General features: G+C 50.8%; 2 protein-coding genes across 3 annotated transcripts; both read left to right on the top strand.

Annotated features, from left to right (window-relative positions):
- Window positions 1-2,282: 2,282 nt before the first annotated feature.
- On the top strand, window positions 2,283-3,382 carry TMEM256 (transmembrane protein 256). The gene is made up of 4 exons (XM_036269015.1): window positions 2,283-2,417; window positions 2,705-2,736; window positions 2,981-3,061; window positions 3,162-3,382. The coding sequence occupies exons 1-4, from the start codon at window positions 2,333-2,335 to the stop codon at window positions 3,303-3,305; spliced, it is 342 nt and encodes a 113-aa protein (XP_036124908.1). The 5' UTR covers window positions 2,283-2,332; the 3' UTR covers window positions 3,306-3,382.
- Window positions 3,383-10,982: 7,600 nt separating this feature from the next.
- PLSCR3 (phospholipid scramblase 3) lies at window positions 10,983-16,993 on the top strand. 2 transcript variants are annotated; one of them, XM_036268796.1, is made up of 8 exons: window positions 10,983-11,005; window positions 11,219-11,397; window positions 11,650-11,885; window positions 11,981-12,023; window positions 12,104-12,324; window positions 12,581-12,742; window positions 16,601-16,762; window positions 16,937-16,993. In XM_036268796.1, exons 2-8 carry the CDS (start codon window positions 11,391-11,393, stop codon window positions 16,991-16,993), a joined length of 888 nt encoding a protein of 295 aa, XP_036124689.1. In that variant the 5' UTR covers window positions 10,983-11,005; window positions 11,219-11,390. The 2 variants fall into 2 exon arrangements, with proteins under 2 accessions (XP_036124689.1, XP_036124687.1); XM_036268794.1 differs by having other exon boundaries at window positions 10,984-11,397.
- The last annotated feature ends 175 nt before the right edge of the window (window positions 16,994-17,168 follow it).

The following is a 17,168-nucleotide window of genomic DNA, read 5'->3' as shown; positions in this document are numbered from 1 at the left end:
CCTTGCCACCCCCTCCCCCTCCTACTAACTCGGTCTATCTGCCTCTGTCACCTCTCTTCCCTTAAGATACTTTGGGCCCTTGGCCTTCTCCCTGCCAGCTTCTCTCCCTTCTTCCCTCCCCTGACACCCCTCTCCCTCTTTTTCCTCTTCATAGAGCTCCCTCAGAGCATCTTTCCCAGCCTCTTCCAGACTGCTCCAGTTCTTGCTTTCAGTCTCTCACCCCGTCTTTTTTCGTCACTCTCTTCTATACCTCCCTCCTTAGTGTTTCTCATTTTTCTCTCTCCTTCAAATCCCTTCCCCAAATTTCTCCCCCAAGCCTTTTCTATTTCTCTCTCTCCTCTTCTCTCCCTATCCCTGTCTCCCCCATTTTCTCTCCCCTTCTCTCTCCTTTCTGTCTGCCACATCTTGCCCCCCCCCCCCTCCCTATCCCTCTGCCTTGCTTTCTCCATTCCTGTCCAGGCCTGACTCCCACAGCCGTGAAGAGTTGAGGGATGGGGGCTCAGGCCGCAGCCCCCCCCCTTCCTGCAGTGGGGAAAAATGGCTTGGCCGGGAAGGGGAGAAGGAGGGGGAGGGGGAGATGGGAACACACGGGGTCTGTGGGCCCATTCAAAGGATCATTCATGGGCTGGAGAGAGGCAGAGACAAAGAGACCGAGACAGAGAGACACGGCGAGAGCATCCCTAGGCGGAGACAAGCGGACAGGGCAGGCTGGGGGAAACAAGGCGCAGATAGAGATTGGGAGTGGGAGACCCCAGTGGACCACCACGCAGTCCCCTCCACCCGGCACGGCTTAGCTCCTACCTGGCTCAGCCCTGGGGCCGTGGTGCCTCCATCCAGGGCTCCGAGTAGGGGGCGGCGGCCTCTGAGCCCCCGCGGTCCCGCAGGCCCAGCCCCCGCCCGCAGCGCCTCACCCAGCGGGGGAGGGGGATCGCCCCAGCTCCAGGGGGCGGGGCCGGGATCCAGTCGATCCCCGGGGAGAGGTAGGGGATGGGGTCAGGAGGGACCCAAGTACAGGGAACCCCGCAATGGGGACAGCAGAGTGAGGAGGGGGCAACGGGACAAGACTGGATTGAGGATCCACTGGCTCCGTGGGCCGGCTTCGAGGGACCAGAAGGCAGTACAGGCAGAGGATCCTAAGGAATCGGGTGCGGGAGGAGGAGTCCACGGCAATCCCCAGGGGCTCGAAGCCCGGGAGCGCAGGATCCGCGGTGCAGGGGCAGGGATCCAGCCGGAATCCTCGGGGAGAGGGAGGGATCTAGTCGATCCCGAGGGCGGGAGGGAGTGGGAGGTCCGGGGAGTCAGAGGAAGGCGGGAGTGGAGTCTGGAGCCCCGGGGCGGGGGTCAGCACTGCTCCTAGGACGGAAAGGGGGGTAAGGGGGAGGCTTTGGGGGACGCTCAGCAACCGGGAGGCCCGAACTCCCGGCTCCGCGCGCCAGGGCCCGCCCGCCCCGCGTCCATCCCAGCCCGAGAGTGATGATCCGTCGGCGGAGCAGCCGCAGCAGCCCCGCGCGTCACCGCGCGGCCGCCTCCCCCGCCCCCTGCAGAGAGAGCGGCGCACACCCCTCGCTCGCACCCGCCTGCCCGCCCGCCCTCCAGAGTGTGGGGGGATTGGAGACGGTGGAAGAGGGCGGGAGTGGACAGACCGACGGATGGACGAAGCGGACCGGGGCAAGATGGAGACATCCCCCCAGATCTCCCATCCTCGGGGCTCTCGCGGTTGTTGGTGTTGGTGGTGTTGGTAGTGGTGGTAGTGGTGGTTGTAGAGGTGGTGCTGGTGTGGTGGTGGTAACGATAGGGGGCGGGGCATCATACGAAGAAGGCGTGGCCTTGGACCTGGAGGAGGAGCCATATGGACAGCAGGCGGGGTTTAATGGAGATGGGTGGGGCTTGGGTATCCGTGGGGTCGCCTGTTTTTGGGTGTGGGTCTGGTTTAAAGCTGAAAAGGAGGAGCCTGTGGGGAAAGGGGCGGAACTTTGCGTGGGGACAGGATCTTTGGAAATTCGCTGGAGGTGGGAGGGAGTGGTAGAAGAGGCGATCAACTTGGAAAGTGGGCCAATCCGTGACGCAAATCCTCTAGTACCGCCCTCCAACCCCGCCCCCCACTGCTCCACTCCTCCGCTCCTAATTGGTTCTGATTTCTCCGCCCGCCAGATGACTTCGCCACTCAACAGAGGTTTTACAAAGGCGCAAGTACCGGGGTGAGGACCTGGACGCTGAAATAAACATGGTCCTGATTGGGCACCTGTGCACCTTATTTGCATAGAAGCTCGGGATTGGTTGGCCTCTTGGATGGCCTGGGCGGTGTTCGCCAGGCGCGTGACCATCTACTGCCATGGCTGGACCTGGGGCTGCTTTCCGCCGCTTGGGTGCCTTGTCTGGAGCCGGGGCCTTAGGCTTGGCTTCCTATGGGGCACACGGTCAGGGGTTTGGAGATGGAACTGGGATTGTGCTTGGGGTAACCTAAGGGGTCTGGTGCAGGGGCGGAGTCTGTGGGAAGTGCAAGGGCTCTCACCGACCAGATAGCCTGCGAAGCCCTAAGGTTTAAAGCCCCTCAGCCCAGTCCAGTCGGTTCCCAGGACTGCCCATGGGTAGTGTTTCCACCAGTCAGAAGCCTCCTCGGAGAGCCCTTTCTCTCCAGCGTCCACCAGGGTCTCCCGGGAGTTGGGGCGTTAGGACTGGTAACCTTTGCCTTTCCTTTCCACAGGTGCCCAGTTTCCGGATGCCTACGCGAAGGAGGTGAAGTAACTGTGCTAGGGCTCCCCGATTTCCGGGTCTATGAGGGCACAACGTCCGGGGTCCCCGAGGGAAGTAGGGGAGGGGCGGAGCGGGGAGTCTTTGGAGCTGCAAGGGCTGAAAGCCTGAGGTGTGGGTGCTTGAGGGAGGGATAAGTTGAGACTTCAGTTTGGGGACGACCCTTTGCTCCATGGGATCCATGCTCCTGTGTTGCTTAGGAAATGCCCCATTACTTTTTTTCTTACAGCTCTTTGACAAGGCCAACAAACACCACTTCTTACACAGCCTGGCCCTGTTAGGGGTGCCCCACTGCAGAAAGCCCCTCTGGGTAAATTTACCCCTTTGCCTAATCCTGACCAAGCCCCACCCACTCCTTCTCAGTCTGCCCTTTACTTATTATCTTGTTTTCTTCCTTGTATTTTCTTCAGGCCGGGTTACTTCTAGCCTCTGGAACCACCTTATTCTGCACCAGCTTTTACTACCAGGCTCTGAGTGGAGACCCCAGCATCCAGACTTTGGCCCCTGTGGGAGGGAGCATTCTACTCTTGGGCTGGCTTGCTTTGGCTCTTTGAGCTGCCTTGTGTTTAATTTTTGGGTGCTTTTTTGAGAGAAGGAGCAGGGAAGGAATTAAAAGAGAAAGGCAAATAAAGAACTTTGGAGTCTTTGTTCATCTAACCTCTTGGAGGAGGAAGGGTAGGGATTGTCAACCTCTGAACTCCCTCCCTTTCCTAAAACTGAATCAGTGAGCTTTGGGTATGGGGATTCTGTTCACTTCAAGTTAATTTGTCATGAGGTTCTTAAACTGGTGGGTGTCAGAGTTAAAGAATACTTGAAATAATGAAGATTCTCTCTGAAGCCTTATTTGGAACCTGGGAATCAATATTCTAATAAGCTTGTCTTGTGGTTCTGATGCTCACTAGAATTTGAAGATTACTGTAGGGTAGTGGTTTTCGGCCCTGTCATTCTACAGATTTATTGAGCACTTACCTACTCTAGAAGCCAGGGTTAAGGCAAGGCAAGGCAGGACAGGAGAAGTGCCATTACAGTAGTTCCCCCTTATTTGTGGTTTTACTTTCCACAATTTTACTTTTGTTTGTTTGTTTGTTTGTTTGTTTTTTACAGATAGAGTGGGAGAGAGAGAGAGAGAGAAACATCTACATGAAAGGGACACATCGAGTGGCTGCCACCCGCACCAACCAGGGCCGGGGACAAACTGCAACCGAGGTACGCGCCCTTAGCGGGAACCGAACCCGGGTCTCTCCGGACCACAGGCCAACACTCTAACCGCTGAGCCAAACCGGCCAGGGCTGTTTGTTTGTTTTTAAATCCTCACCCGAGGATATTTTTCCATTTATCTTCTTCAGATATAGAGGGAGGGGGAGAGAGGGAGAGAGATGATGTGAGAGAGACACATTGACTGGTTGCTTTGAGCACGACCCGGACCAGGGCTGTTGGCCTAACCGCAGCCAAGGTATGTGCTTTTACAGAATTGAACCCGCGACTCTTTCATCAGCGGGCCAAGGCTCTAACCACTGAGTCAAACTGGCCAGGGCAAGATTTCACTTTTTGAAGTTTTAGTTACCCACGGTCATTCACGGCCCAGAAATACAAGAGAAAATTCCAGAAATAATTCATAAGTTTCAGATGGTGAACTGTTTTATGCCATCCCACTCTATCTCACTGTGACGTCAATCATCCCTTTGTCCGGAGTTACCAGCCCATTAGTCACTTAGTAGCTATTTCTCGGTTATCAGATTGACTGTACTGGTGTTGCAGTGCTTGTGTTCAGGTAACTCTTACTTTACTTAATAATGGCCTCAAAGCATAAGAGTAGTGATGCGGGAAATTTGAATATGCCAAAGAGAGGCTGGAAAGTGCTTTGTTTAACTGAAAAAGTGAAAGTTCTCAAGGAAGGAAAAAACATCATGCTAAGGTTGCTAATTTGATCAACAATAAGAACAAAATTGTGAAGGAGGAAGAAATCCATGCTCAATTTGCTGTTGCACTTCAAACTGCAAAAGTTACAACCGTAGCTCTGGCTAGTCTGGCTCAGCGGTTAGAGCGTGGGCCCATGGACCAGAGTTCTGGGTTTGGTTCCTGCTAAGGGAATGTACCTCGATTTCAGTTTGTCCCCAGCCCTGGTTGGGGTTGTGTGGGTGGCAACCACTTGATGTGTCTCTCTCCCTTCTCTCCCTATCTGAAGATAAATGCAAAAAAAATAATAATAATTTCCTCGGGTGAGGATAAAATTTTTTTTAAAAAGTTACAGCCGTAGTGCATGTTAAGTGCTTAGTTAAGATGGAAAAGGCGCCCTGGCCGGTTTGGCTCAGCGGTTGGAGCGTCGGCCTGCGGTCCGGAGAGACCCGGGTTCGGTTCCCGCTAAGGGCACGTACTTCGGTTGCACTTTGTCCCCGGCCCTGGTTGGTCGAGCGGGTGGCAGCCACTCGATGTGTTCCTTCACGTCGATGTTTCTCTCTCTCTCTCCCTTCCTCTCTCTCTCCCTGTACAAAAAATGGAAAAATATCCTCGGGTGAGGATAAAAAAAAAAAAAAAAAGATGGAAAAGGCATTACATTTGTGGGTGGAAGACATGAACAGAAAACATTCTGATAGATGGTAACTTGTCATGCCAGAGAGCACTGAACCTATACGAAGACGTCAGCAAGGGTATGAATGTATAGGAAAAAAACAGTATATGTGGGGTTTAGTACTGTCTGTGGTTGCAGGCATATACTGGGTGTCTTGGAATGTATTCTCCTTGGATACAGGGGGACTACTGTAGTTATATTATAATTTGGTGTTCAAAGAAGGGACAGAACATCAGGTATTAGGAGTTAGAAAATGCTTCACAGTGCTTGAGATGATCCTTAACTCTGTTGTGTGAAGGAAACTGAACAAAGGCAGGTGGGGAGCATAGGAGTATGGGAGGAGAGGACTCAAGTGTGGACCAAGCTTCTGAGAAAAGGAGTGAGAAGAGGTGGCAAGGCAGGCAGGAATAGCACCCACAGCATGTAGAAATTGGAAAATATTCAGAGAGCAGTATTTATTAAGCCAGTGCTCATCAAGCATTGATCATGTACCAGACACACAAGGAAAGTCAACTGTGAACAAGACAGATGCCATCCTTTTCCTCATGGAGTTTTCCATTTAGTAGTGGAAATGGACTTTAAACAACTAAACACATAAATATATCATTGCGAGTTGTGTTGTGCCTGAAGGAAAAGAACAGGGAGGCAGTGGAACAATGAGTCAGTGCAGGGTGTGCCCATTTAGATGGGAAGGCCTCACAGGAGGTCCATTTGAAGCTGAAACTAACTGCACAAAGTTGGAAGGAATTGTATTCTAAGCAGAAAGAATAGCTGGCAAAACAGGCCAAACAGGAGCAGTTCAAAATCTTTGAGGCAGGAGAAAATTGGATGAGTTTGTAAAAGCAAAACCAGTGAGGTCAACATGTAGTGAGTGATTAGGGGGTCCTGGATGGTCAGTGCAGGCTTTGCAGGCAGACACTTGGAATTTCTCACCCGAGGATATTTTTCCTTTTGTTGTTGTTGTTGTTCAGATAGAGTGGGAGGGAGACAGAGGAAAAGAGAGAGAGAGAAACATTGACATGAAAGGGATACATCAAGTGGCTGCCTCCCGCATGACCCCAACCAGGGCCGGGAACAAACTGCAACTGAGGTATGTGCCCTTAGCAGGCACCGAACCCAGATCTCTCTGGACCGCAGGCCAATGCTCTACCCGCTGAGCCAAACCAGCCAGAGCTCTGGTCAGTTTTGCATTTCTTCCCCATATATGCCCTTGGAAGGATTGCATGACTCATTATGACCTCTTGGTTGCCAGATCTAATGGATGATTTTCAATTCCATTTTCCTCAGCCTCTCTGCAGCATTTGACACAGTTGGCCACACTATCCTTGAAACACATGTTGCTTCTATGCCACCACTCTCTGGTTTTCCCCATCTCTGTGGTACTTTGCCAGTTTCTCCCCTATGCAGCTTAAATCAAGGGTTTCTAAATTTTAATTAAAAAATTAGAACTCCTATGTATACATATTTTAATTTTGTTCTTTTAAAAATCTACCTTTGGCCCTAGCTAGTTTGGCTTAGCGGTTAGAGCATGAACCTGTGGTCCAGAGAGACCCGGGTTCGGTTCCTGCTAAGGACGTGTACCTCAGTTGCAGTTTGTCCCCGGCCCTGGTTGGTAGTGTGGGTGGCAGCCACTTGATGTGTCCCTTTCACATCGATGTTTCTCTCTCTCTCTCTCTTCCTCTCTCTCCCTCCCACTCTATTGGGTGAGGATAAAAAATAAAAATAAAATAAAAATCTACCTTTGGCCCTGGCCGGTTTGGCTTAGCGGTTAGAGCATTAGCCCGTGGACCAGAGAGGCCTGGGTTCGGTTCCCACTAAGAGCACGTTCCTCGGTTGCAGTTTGTCCCTGGCCCTGTTGGGGTCATGTAGGTGGCAACCACTCAATGTGTCTCTCTCACATTGATGTTTCTTTCTCTCTCTTCCTCCTTCTCTCCTTCCTACTCTCTCAAGATAAATGAAAAAACAAAACAAAAACAATTTACTTTTGGCCCAGCCAGTGTGGCTCAGCGGTTGAGCATCAACCAGTGCACCAAAAGGTTGCTGGTTCCATTCCTGGTCAGGGCACATGTCCAGCTTGTGGGCCAAAGCCCCAGTGGGGGGCATGCAGGAGGCAGCCAATTGATGTTCTCTCTCATCGATATTTCTATCTCTCTCTAAAATCAATAAAAAGAATTTTTTTTTCTAAAAATCTACCTTTGTATGTTTTATAATATGCATCTGTATAGTATACTGGAGGTGCATACTTACTTTTTCTGAAGGTGTGCATTAAAAAAAGTACAGACCATTTCTCTGAGGATTTTTAGGTAATAATATTCAGCCCACACCTTTAATTAAGACCTGCATACTTTTAAATCCAAAATTTCTGTCTCCCACCCTACTTCCTACTGAGCTCCAGACTCCTGCAGCAGCTGCAGTATAGTAGAGTGTTCAATGGAGTCTTGAAGGAGTTAGGTGATGAGAGAAAGGGGCATGTTCTAGACCAGGCAAGACCTTTCAAGGCAGCCCTGAAGCAAGAGAGAGCCCAGTGGTTTTGCGACCTGAAAGAATTCCTGGTGACTGGTTTGAAGAACATGACAGGGTCAGTAGTGAAAGATGCAGATAGTAGAGGCCAAATGGTAGAGAGACTGTACTGAGAGGTTGAACTGTTTTCTGAGGACAGTGGGTAGCCCCTGAAGCATTTATATCCAGGGAGGAGATATGATTTGAGGTGTATTAGAGGATCACAATATTTCTTCATTTATTTATTTATTTTAAGCAATAGACACTTTTCTTTATTGATTTTTTTTTAGAGAGAGAAATATTGATGAGAGAGAACATCAATTGGCTGCCTCCTGCATGCCCCCTACTGGGGATTGGGCCCACCACCTGAGCATATGCCCTGACTGGGAATCATTGAACTGGTGACCTCTTGGTGCATGGGCCGATGTTCAACCACTGAGCTACACCGGCTGGGCAATAGTTCTTCATTTAAAGCTGAGTAAAATAGGCCCCAGAGTGACTGACCTAGAATGCCCGTGGCAGACCAACACTGGATTCTCAGGCTCCTACCTCCCAGTTTAGTGCTCTTGATGCATTTCCATCTAGTGTCTGGGACATAGGGAACCTCCAGGTGGAGGAGACTTTAGCTTCTGAAATAGCCACCCTCCATGTAATGTGATTTCTAATACCTTAGCTTTGGTCCTGCCAGTGGGCTGGGCTCTTGAGGAACCAGTATAAGTAAGGCCTGCTTGATAATTTGTCCCTGTTGTTACATTGTGTCTCAATAGTCCTGAACATTAGTGGAAAGTAAAGCTAAGAGATACAGTAACTTGCTCTGTATCATACAGCTAGGACCTGGGTAAGCTGTGATTCAAACTCTCTTCAGTTCTTAGAGCTAAGTTCTTTCCTTCTGTACATACCAAGAATCACAGATTTCAACAATGAAGACAGACCCTTTTAAACACAATCTGATACAATGTGTTCAGTGTTACTAGTAGAAACAGGTGGGCTTGCTTTGCCTTTGGGGACTGGTAAGACTTCTATCCACCTGCTGGGTTTTCAGCATGCGTAGTTCACCAGAAAAAAGGGGACAAGATCATACTGGTAACTAAACAGGAGGGAGAACAGGAGTGTCTGGAGCTCAGGATGGAATAAGCAGCAGGAAACGGCAAAACAGTAAGGTGGAGCTCCCACTGTGAAGGGTCTCCTGGGCCAAACCTGAGTCAACTTTGACTTCCCTTTTCCTCACATCCTATATCCAAGCCATCATCAAGTCCTGTTGGCTCAAATACATAACTAGAATTTGACCATTTTCACCACCTGCACTGCTACCGCTGCCCCTGGCCCAAGCCATCATTATTTTATTTTTCTTTATTGTTTTAGAGAGAGAGGAAGGGAGAGAGAGAGATGGAAACATCAGTGAGAGAGAACATCGATTGGCCACCTCCTGCATGCCCCCCACTGGGGATCAGGCCCCCAACCTGGGCATGTGCCCTGACCGGGAATCGAACCAGTGACCTCTTGGTCCATGGGTCGATGCTCAACCAGTGAGCCATACCAGCTGGGCTGACTTCTGATGTATTTTATTTACATTATCTGTCTCTTCTTCACTGGAATGTAAACCCCAGGGCATCAGGAATTTTTTAAATTGTTTTTAACTGGTATATACTCCTATCACCTTAAATGCTGTCTGACATACAGTAGGTGCTCACTAAATAGTTTGGGCCATGTAGAATCTGAGGCACTAAAGGATACCAGGGGAAAGGCCAAGCCCTCGTCTGAAGCAGATGATGACTGAAGCTGTGGGAGCAGTTGACCAGCCCAAAGGTACATGGACGTACAGACTAAGGAGCTCACCAAACCAGCTATTCCCTATGTTCATCTTAATGAGTTTCTCCTTCATTTGCCTGGTCAACAGACAGGCACCTGAGGTCCTCCTGGACTCCTTGCTGCCACATCTTATCCCCCAAGCAAGTTCTATATTGTCTAAAATCTCCACGGTCAGCCACTTCAGTCTGTCTGCACTACCACGGCTATCCTCTCCCCCAGACTATTGCCAACAACCCAGCCTGGGTGTCCCCATTTTTTCCCACTTTGCAGTTTTAGTGGTTTTTCTAAAACAAAAATTTGACCTTAAATTTTTCCTAATTAAATTTGGTCTTAAAATTTTGCAATGGGGCCCTGCTGGTGTAGCTCAGTGGATTGAGCTTCCTCCCATGGACTGAAGTCCTGGTTCCATTCTAGGTCAGGGCACATGCTGGGCTTCAGGGCTCCATCCCCAGAAGGGGGCGTGCAGGAGGCAGCCCATGATGTTTCTAACATTGATATGTCTATCTCCCTTCCTCTCTCTAAAAAGTCAATAAAAAATATTTTTAAAAATCTTTCAACGGGCTCCCTGCTGCCCTTGGGGCCAAGTCCCATCTCCCCAAGGCCTTTTGTGCATGTGGGCTGGCCTCTCTCTCTAAACTCACCTCTTGCCACTTCTCCTATAGGCCCTCAAGGCACAGGACTCCCTCACAACTGGGGCCTCTGCTCAGTACCCAAAAGAAGGGACTCCTTCTGGGGGAAGCCTTTCCTGCTAACTGCACTGCTTCCTCTGGTCCCCCTGAACCTAACCTCCTGCACACTCACTAGTGACACTATTTGGCAGCCTGTCACCTGCCTGGCTGGTCATGCCTTTAAGAAGTACTGTCATTGCAAGGTATTTATGTGAGTCACTACTGCCTCAGGGATAAGAGATGGCCAGGTAACCCCAGAGAGTTAGAAAGGGAGCCAGGAGCTAGTCCAAGAGGTCAATGAAGGAGAGTGTGAAGGGTGTTCCGCTCCGTCAGCGAGGCCCGAACCACCCTTGAGAGGAGGAGCCTGGGGTCCCAAGCGGTGCCAAGGAGGGGCGCTGAGCACTTTGCACCCACACACCAGGCGAGGGCAGCAGGGCCAGGTCTCAGCCTGCAGATCTCTCCGGGAGAACTTCCTTTCCGGCCTTCCGCAGTCAAACGGAAGGGGCGGGGACGCCCACCGGGATAAAGAGCCCGCGGTCTTGGGTCCGTGGCCAAGCCGGGGAGCCGGCATCCTTTCTGCGCAAGCGCGGCTCCCAGGCCAGATGGGCGGGGCTTGGCTGGTGGGGGCGGGGTCATATTCTGGGTCCGCCTCCACTAGCTCGCGTGAGCCTTCCAGTGCTGGGCAACCCGACTATTCTAGGGGCTTCAGGTGAGCTGGGGGCGCAGAGGGGTCAGGAAACCTCCCTCGAGGTCCGGCCGTCGGTCTGATCGCGGGTCCATCTGTCCTGCCGTCTGCCAAGAGCCGCCTCCGCGGAGAATGGGAGAACAAAGGGAGGGGGCGGTTCTGGAAACCCCAGAGGGAATGCAGGGTCCCAGGTACTCTGTCCCGCGCGCTGACACTTTCGGTTTCTCCCCGAGTCAGAGGCGTCGCCCAAGAGACCCTGGGCCGGCGCCCGGCGCAGCCGCCTCTCCGCGTTTGCGTGTCCGTCTTTGTGTCTGTCTCTGTATCTGTCTGGCTGTCCCCGAGCTTGCCTCCACTTGTAGAAGTAAGTTTCCGGCACACCGGATAACCCGCGAACGCTCATCCCTTTCTCATGGCAGGTAGGTGGGCGCAAGGCCGAGGGTCTCTGTTATTCCCCCTACGGACTTGGGATCCAGGGGTCGAACGCATCCTCCGGGAATGTGTTCGGACCGGCTGGGTGGGGCCCCTCCCTTCCTCTCAGGCAGCCGCCGCCCTGCTCCCGCGCCCCATCTTTTTCAGTCTCCTCTCACCACATTTTCCCCGTAGCCTCGAGGTCCCCCACGGGCCAAGGGGTAAGGTCCCTTTCTAATCTACCCTTGTTCCCCCCACAGGATACTTGCCCCCCAAAGGCTACATCCCTTCTCCCCCTCCTCCCTACCCTGTGACCGCTGGGTACCCAGAGCCGTCGCAGCATCCTGGGCCTGGGCAGGCGCCAGTGCCCGCCCACGCACCTGCCCCTGCGCCTGGCTTCGCTGTCTTCCCCTCGCCCGGCCCAGGTGCCCCGGGGCCTGCTGCCCCCTTATTGCCACTGCCCGGGGTGCCTTCTGGGCTCGAATTCTTGGTGCAGGTAAGTGGGAGGTGGGTAGGGAGGAGCCAAAGGGAAAGGACTAAAACATTCAGGGCTGCCAGCTGAGGTGGATGCGGCCCCTACTCTCCTTACAGATTGATCAGATCTTGATTCACCAGAAGGCTGAGCGATTGGAAAGTGAGTGGAAGGACGGGGGCAGAGATAGTGGGCTCTTGGGCAGGCCCTGGAGCCTGAGTCTCCGTGTCACTCCTTGGCAGCGCTCCTAGGCTGGGAGACAAGTAACCGGTATGAACTGCGCTCAGGGGCCGGACAGCCCCTGGGTCAGGCGGCTGAAGAGAGCAGCTGCTGCGCCCGACTGTGCTGTGGTGCCCGCCGACCCCTTCGTGTCCGCCTAGTGGATCCCAGTGACCGAGAGGTGCTACGCCTGCTCCGCCCCCTCCACTGTGGCTGCGGCTGCTGCCCGTGTAACCTCCAGGAGGTGGGTGGGGAGGAATGGGTCAGGGAGAGTTTCGGGTAGGAGGCGGTCGATAATACAAAGGACTAATGATGGAGCATCACCAGCATGAGGCATGGGCGTGAACAGGTGGAACTGGAGGTCTACTGAGGGGGATGACAGGTGGTCTAGTAAAGGGGATGGGAAGTCTTGTGAAGGAAGATGTGATGGAGCTGGAATGGTGAGAGCTTGGGCCAGGGTTCCCTGGCTCAGCAGTAACCCTGTCTGCCTCTCACTCCAGATGGAAGTACAGTCTCCACCTGGCACCACCATTGGCCATGTGCTACAGACCTGGCATCCCTTCCTCCCCAAGTTCTCCATTCAGGATGCCGATCGCCATACAGTCTTGCGAGTGGTGGGGCCCTGCTGGACCTGTGGCTGTGGCACAGACACCAACTTTGAGGTATCAAGAATAAGGGGAGATTCCTGGGACCTTCATAAACCAAGATGGCAGCTTCCACAAAGCAGGATGGCCAACACTAAGGTCAAGACATTGAGTTTATCATCCAAATTCACTGACTCCTACCACATTTCCACTGTTCCTCCATTTAGAAATAGGATGGCTCTGTGGTCTTATAAAAAAGCATGACAAAGAGGGTTTCATCATGAGGGCCAGTGGTAATTGTTAACAGCAGCCCTGTGTTGAGGGGGAAAACAATCTAAGGCCAGGCTGGATTTTGGGTGAAGGATGATTATTGAGTCTGCTGTGGGTTGAACTCGTGTGACTGCTATGCATGAGTTCATGAGCTCAGGCCCTGGAGCAAACCTAATTTAACTTATAGTAAAACCTCCATATAACGGACTAATTTGGGCCAGGGGGTGTCCATTAAAGCTGAAAGTCTGTTATATAATAAAGTAGGTTTTCTGAATGCATATGTTTAAAAAAAAAGTGACAAATTAGTTCATCTACCTGTTTTTACTTATGTAGACATGTTAGTGTAATTAAAATTAAGTACGTATGAACAGTTTAATTTCACAAAAGAGTTTTCTATATGTATTACAGTCATTTTAAATTTATACTCAATAGGTCTAGTACATATGTGCATTCACCAGTCACTGTGAGTAAACAAATGCACATGGCTTAGTGTACCTTGGAACATCAGCCGATACTCGTTAAAACTGCTGAAGAGCCCTAACCGCTGTGGCTCAGTTGGCTGAGCATGGTCCCATGCACTGAAAGGTCACTGGTCCCGTCCCTGGTCAGGGCACATATCCGGGTTTTGGGTTCCATCCCTGGTTGAGGCACATGCAGGAGACAGCTGATCAATGTTTCACTTGCATCGATGTTTCTCTCTCTTCTCCCTCTCTCTTTCTTTCTCTCTAAACAAAACAAAACAAACAACAACAACAAAAAACTGCTGTAGAAAGTCACACCACAAGACAACAGAGCCAAATGCTATGCTGGATGTGATGTGATCATGTGCTAATCATTCACCAAACATTGTTTACAAGTGGTGACTTTTGGATTTAAATATGTAGACTATAGTTGTAGATATATAATATTTATTTATGTCCGTGAAATTATTACAGTGTTTTTTCCAACATATAGTCTATTCACTAAAATTTGTTAAAAATAACAGTGGCTCTGGCCATTGTGACTCTGGCCATTTTGGCTCAGCGGTTAGAGCATTGGCCTGTGGACCAAAGAGTCATGGGTTTGATTCCAGTCAGGAGCACATACTTTGGTTGCGGTTTGTCCCCAGCCCTGGTTGGGATTGTGCAGGAGGCAACCAGTCTATGTGTCTCTCTCACATTGATGCTTCTCTCTCCCTCTCTCTCACTCTATCTGAAAAAGCAATGGAAAAATATCTTTGGATAAGGATTAAACAAAACAAACAAACAGTGTCTGGCCGGTGTGGCTCAGTGGTTGAGCATAGACCCATGCACCAAGAGGTCGCTGGTTTGATTCCTGGTCAGGGCACATGCCCAGGTTGTGGGCCTGATCCCCAGTGGGGGGCATGCAGGAAGTAGCCAATCGATGTTCTCTCTCATCGATGTTTCTATCTCTCCCTCTCCCTTCCTTTCTCTCTAAAATCAATAAAGAAAAAAAAAAGATTAAAAAAAAAAACCAAAACAGTGAACTAATAACACAAAAATAACCTATTAATTGAATTATAAGCAAACCCTGGTTAAAAGCATTTAAAAATTAACAGGGCGCTAATTTTCACATATGACATATGGACTGGAAATTTTGTCTGTTAAATCCAAAGTCTATTAAATCAAGGGTTTACTGTATTAACATTCTGCGGCTTGCCTTGCCAATCTAGAAGTCCAAATGGCCCCTCCAACCTGGAATTCAGGTGACATCCTTCTCACCATGCATTCCACCACCTGGAGCCTAGAGAACCAACTGGTGACAGTTTCAGGGTGAGGCTAGGGAAGCACCTTTGCTTCTAGAAGACAAAGGCACTTTACAGACCCTTGAATCCTTGCATTTTTTTAAAAAAGATTTTTTAAATTAATTTTTATTATTTTTTTAAATTATCATTTAAAAAATGTTTTATTGATATTTTTAGTGAGAGATAGAAACATTGATGTGAGAAAGAAACATCGATTAGCAGCCTCCTACATACCCCCTACCAGGGATTGAGTCCACAACCCAGGCATGTACCCTGACTGGGAATGGAACTGGGACCTCTCAGTCCATGGGACCTCTCAGTGTGTCCACTGAGACACACTGCCTGGGCTTTTTATTGAGTTTTTAGAGAGCGAGGAAGGGAGAAGGAGAGAGAGGGAGAAACATCGATGTGAGAACGAAACATTAGTCCGCTCCCTCTTGCATTCCCCCTACCAGGGATCGAGCCTGCAACTGGGCATGTGCCCTGAAAGGAAATCCAACCGGCAACCTTTTTTTTGGTGGTACATGGAACAATGTCCAAACAACTGAGACACAGGCCAGGGCCAAACCCTTGGATTATTTAAGGGATAATTACCTGTGCAGATAAGGGAGAAACAATAGGCATAATCCAGTAGACTTCCCAAGGCATTTGATGAGGTGTCCTACCTAAGGTTACTTTTAAAAACTGAATCACCTTAGCAGCTGAGGGGAGATTCTGTGATAGGAACTGGTTGGGAGAGATAACTTGGTGACTTCTGGGTGGAAATGTGTAGACTGTGGGGTTCTCATAGGGCCACTCTCCCTTTTACATAATTATGAATGGTCCATATTTGGGGCTGTACTCTTGGGACCCCAAGGTTGGCTAGGAGAGACCCTGCCCAGCATCAGATTGGTCAGCAGGAAGTGTCCCCGAGGTATAGGACAGTGAGGGAAGAGGATGGGAAGGACATAGAAGGATATCATGCTAGTTCTAATCACTGGAGGATGAGCATAGGAGAAGGACCAAGGAGTCACTCTGAATTACCATCTTAATCAGCAGGGCCTTGCTGCTGGGCCCAGAGGGTCCAGTGCTCCTCAGAGGCTACTTACTGTTGCCCTCTCCCCCCAGTAGATGGGATTGGATTCCCTTCCCTCTAGCTGAGGCTTGCATGCAGTGCCAGACAGGGCCCGCCCTACTGTGCAGAGGAAAGGCACCCTTTGGGCAGACACAGCCTTCTAGGAGCTGGTTGGCTAATAGGGTGCAGCCAGGGTTTTAGCACGTCTCTTGCCCTCTTGGCTAAGCTACTTTGTGCAGGGCACAAATTGCACTATATGTGGGTGGCAGGGACTTTGGTAATAAAAACAGACCTAGCAACCAGCCATACATTAAGGAGATCAGACTTTATTATACTTCCATTTCTCTCACCACTGATGTTTAGTTGTCATGTATGGCCCTTGAAGAGGAGCAGATCTAAGTCTGAATCCTGATTTTTTTTTTTAATCCTCACCCGAGGATTTTTTTTTTCCTATTTATCTTCAGATAGAATGGGAGGAAGAAAGAGGGTGAGAGAGGGAGAGAGAGAAATATCAACTGGTTGCCTCCCGCATGACCCTGACCAGCACCAGGAACGAACCGTAACAGAGGACGTGCCCTTGACTGGAATCGAACCCGTGACTCATTAGTCTACGGGCCGACGCTCTAACCACTGAGTAAAACCGGCCAGGGCTTACTCCTGATTTTTGCTCTATACTCACAGTGTGCTCTACGGTGACTCAGTTTCCTCAGAAGTCACATGGAAACCCAAGGCTGTTAGTGGGATTCACTAAGTGTGGAGCCAGCATAGTTCATACAGGGTGACAGTGGGAGTGAGATTGGAGACAGGTGAGAGCAGTTGCATCCACCCTAGTTGGGTCTTTTCTTCTTCCCTCTCTCCCTCCTGATAGGTGAAGACCGTGGACGAGTCCCGTAGTGTGGGCCGCATCAGCAAGCAGTGGGGGGGGCTGCTCCAAGAAGCCCTCACGGATGCAGATGACTTTGGCTTGCAGTTCCCGCTGGATCTGGACGTGAGAGTGAAGGCTGTACTGCTGGGAGCTACATTCCTCATTGTGAGTTGGCTGCCCCTCCTTTGCTCCCACTGGAGGCTTTGTGTACTTCCTGGCCTCCTGCTAGGAAAGGTTTAGGGACAGACTTTATCGGGGGCTGCAGTTCCAGACCTGGGTTATGAGAGCTGAGCCAGGCCGGCCCAGCCACATCGCCTATTGACAGCACCCTCCCCTCAGGACTACATGTTCTTCGAGAAGCGAGGAGGCACTGGGCCCTCTGCCATCACCAGTTAGACGGCGTCTCAGGGTGAGGAGACCATCACCTCAACCAGAATTCAAGATGGTCACCTGCCCTGGCCTGGCCCTTCCTCAGAGGCAGCCTCTTTCCTCCATGTATACTGCAGAGGACAGATAGGGATGCCTAAGAAGCTGGGGGCCATGGTGCCCCATCCCTACCCTACTCCCCTGG

Source organism: Molossus molossus, unplaced genomic scaffold, assembly GCF_014108415.1.
Source record: "Molossus molossus isolate mMolMol1 unplaced genomic scaffold, mMolMol1.p scaffold_m16_p_19, whole genome shotgun sequence".
NCBI classification, from domain to species: domain Eukaryota; kingdom Metazoa; phylum Chordata; class Mammalia; order Chiroptera; family Molossidae; genus Molossus; species Molossus molossus.
Note: the sequence above shows the minus strand (reverse complement) of the source record. Positions and strands in the feature narration are given on the sequence as shown.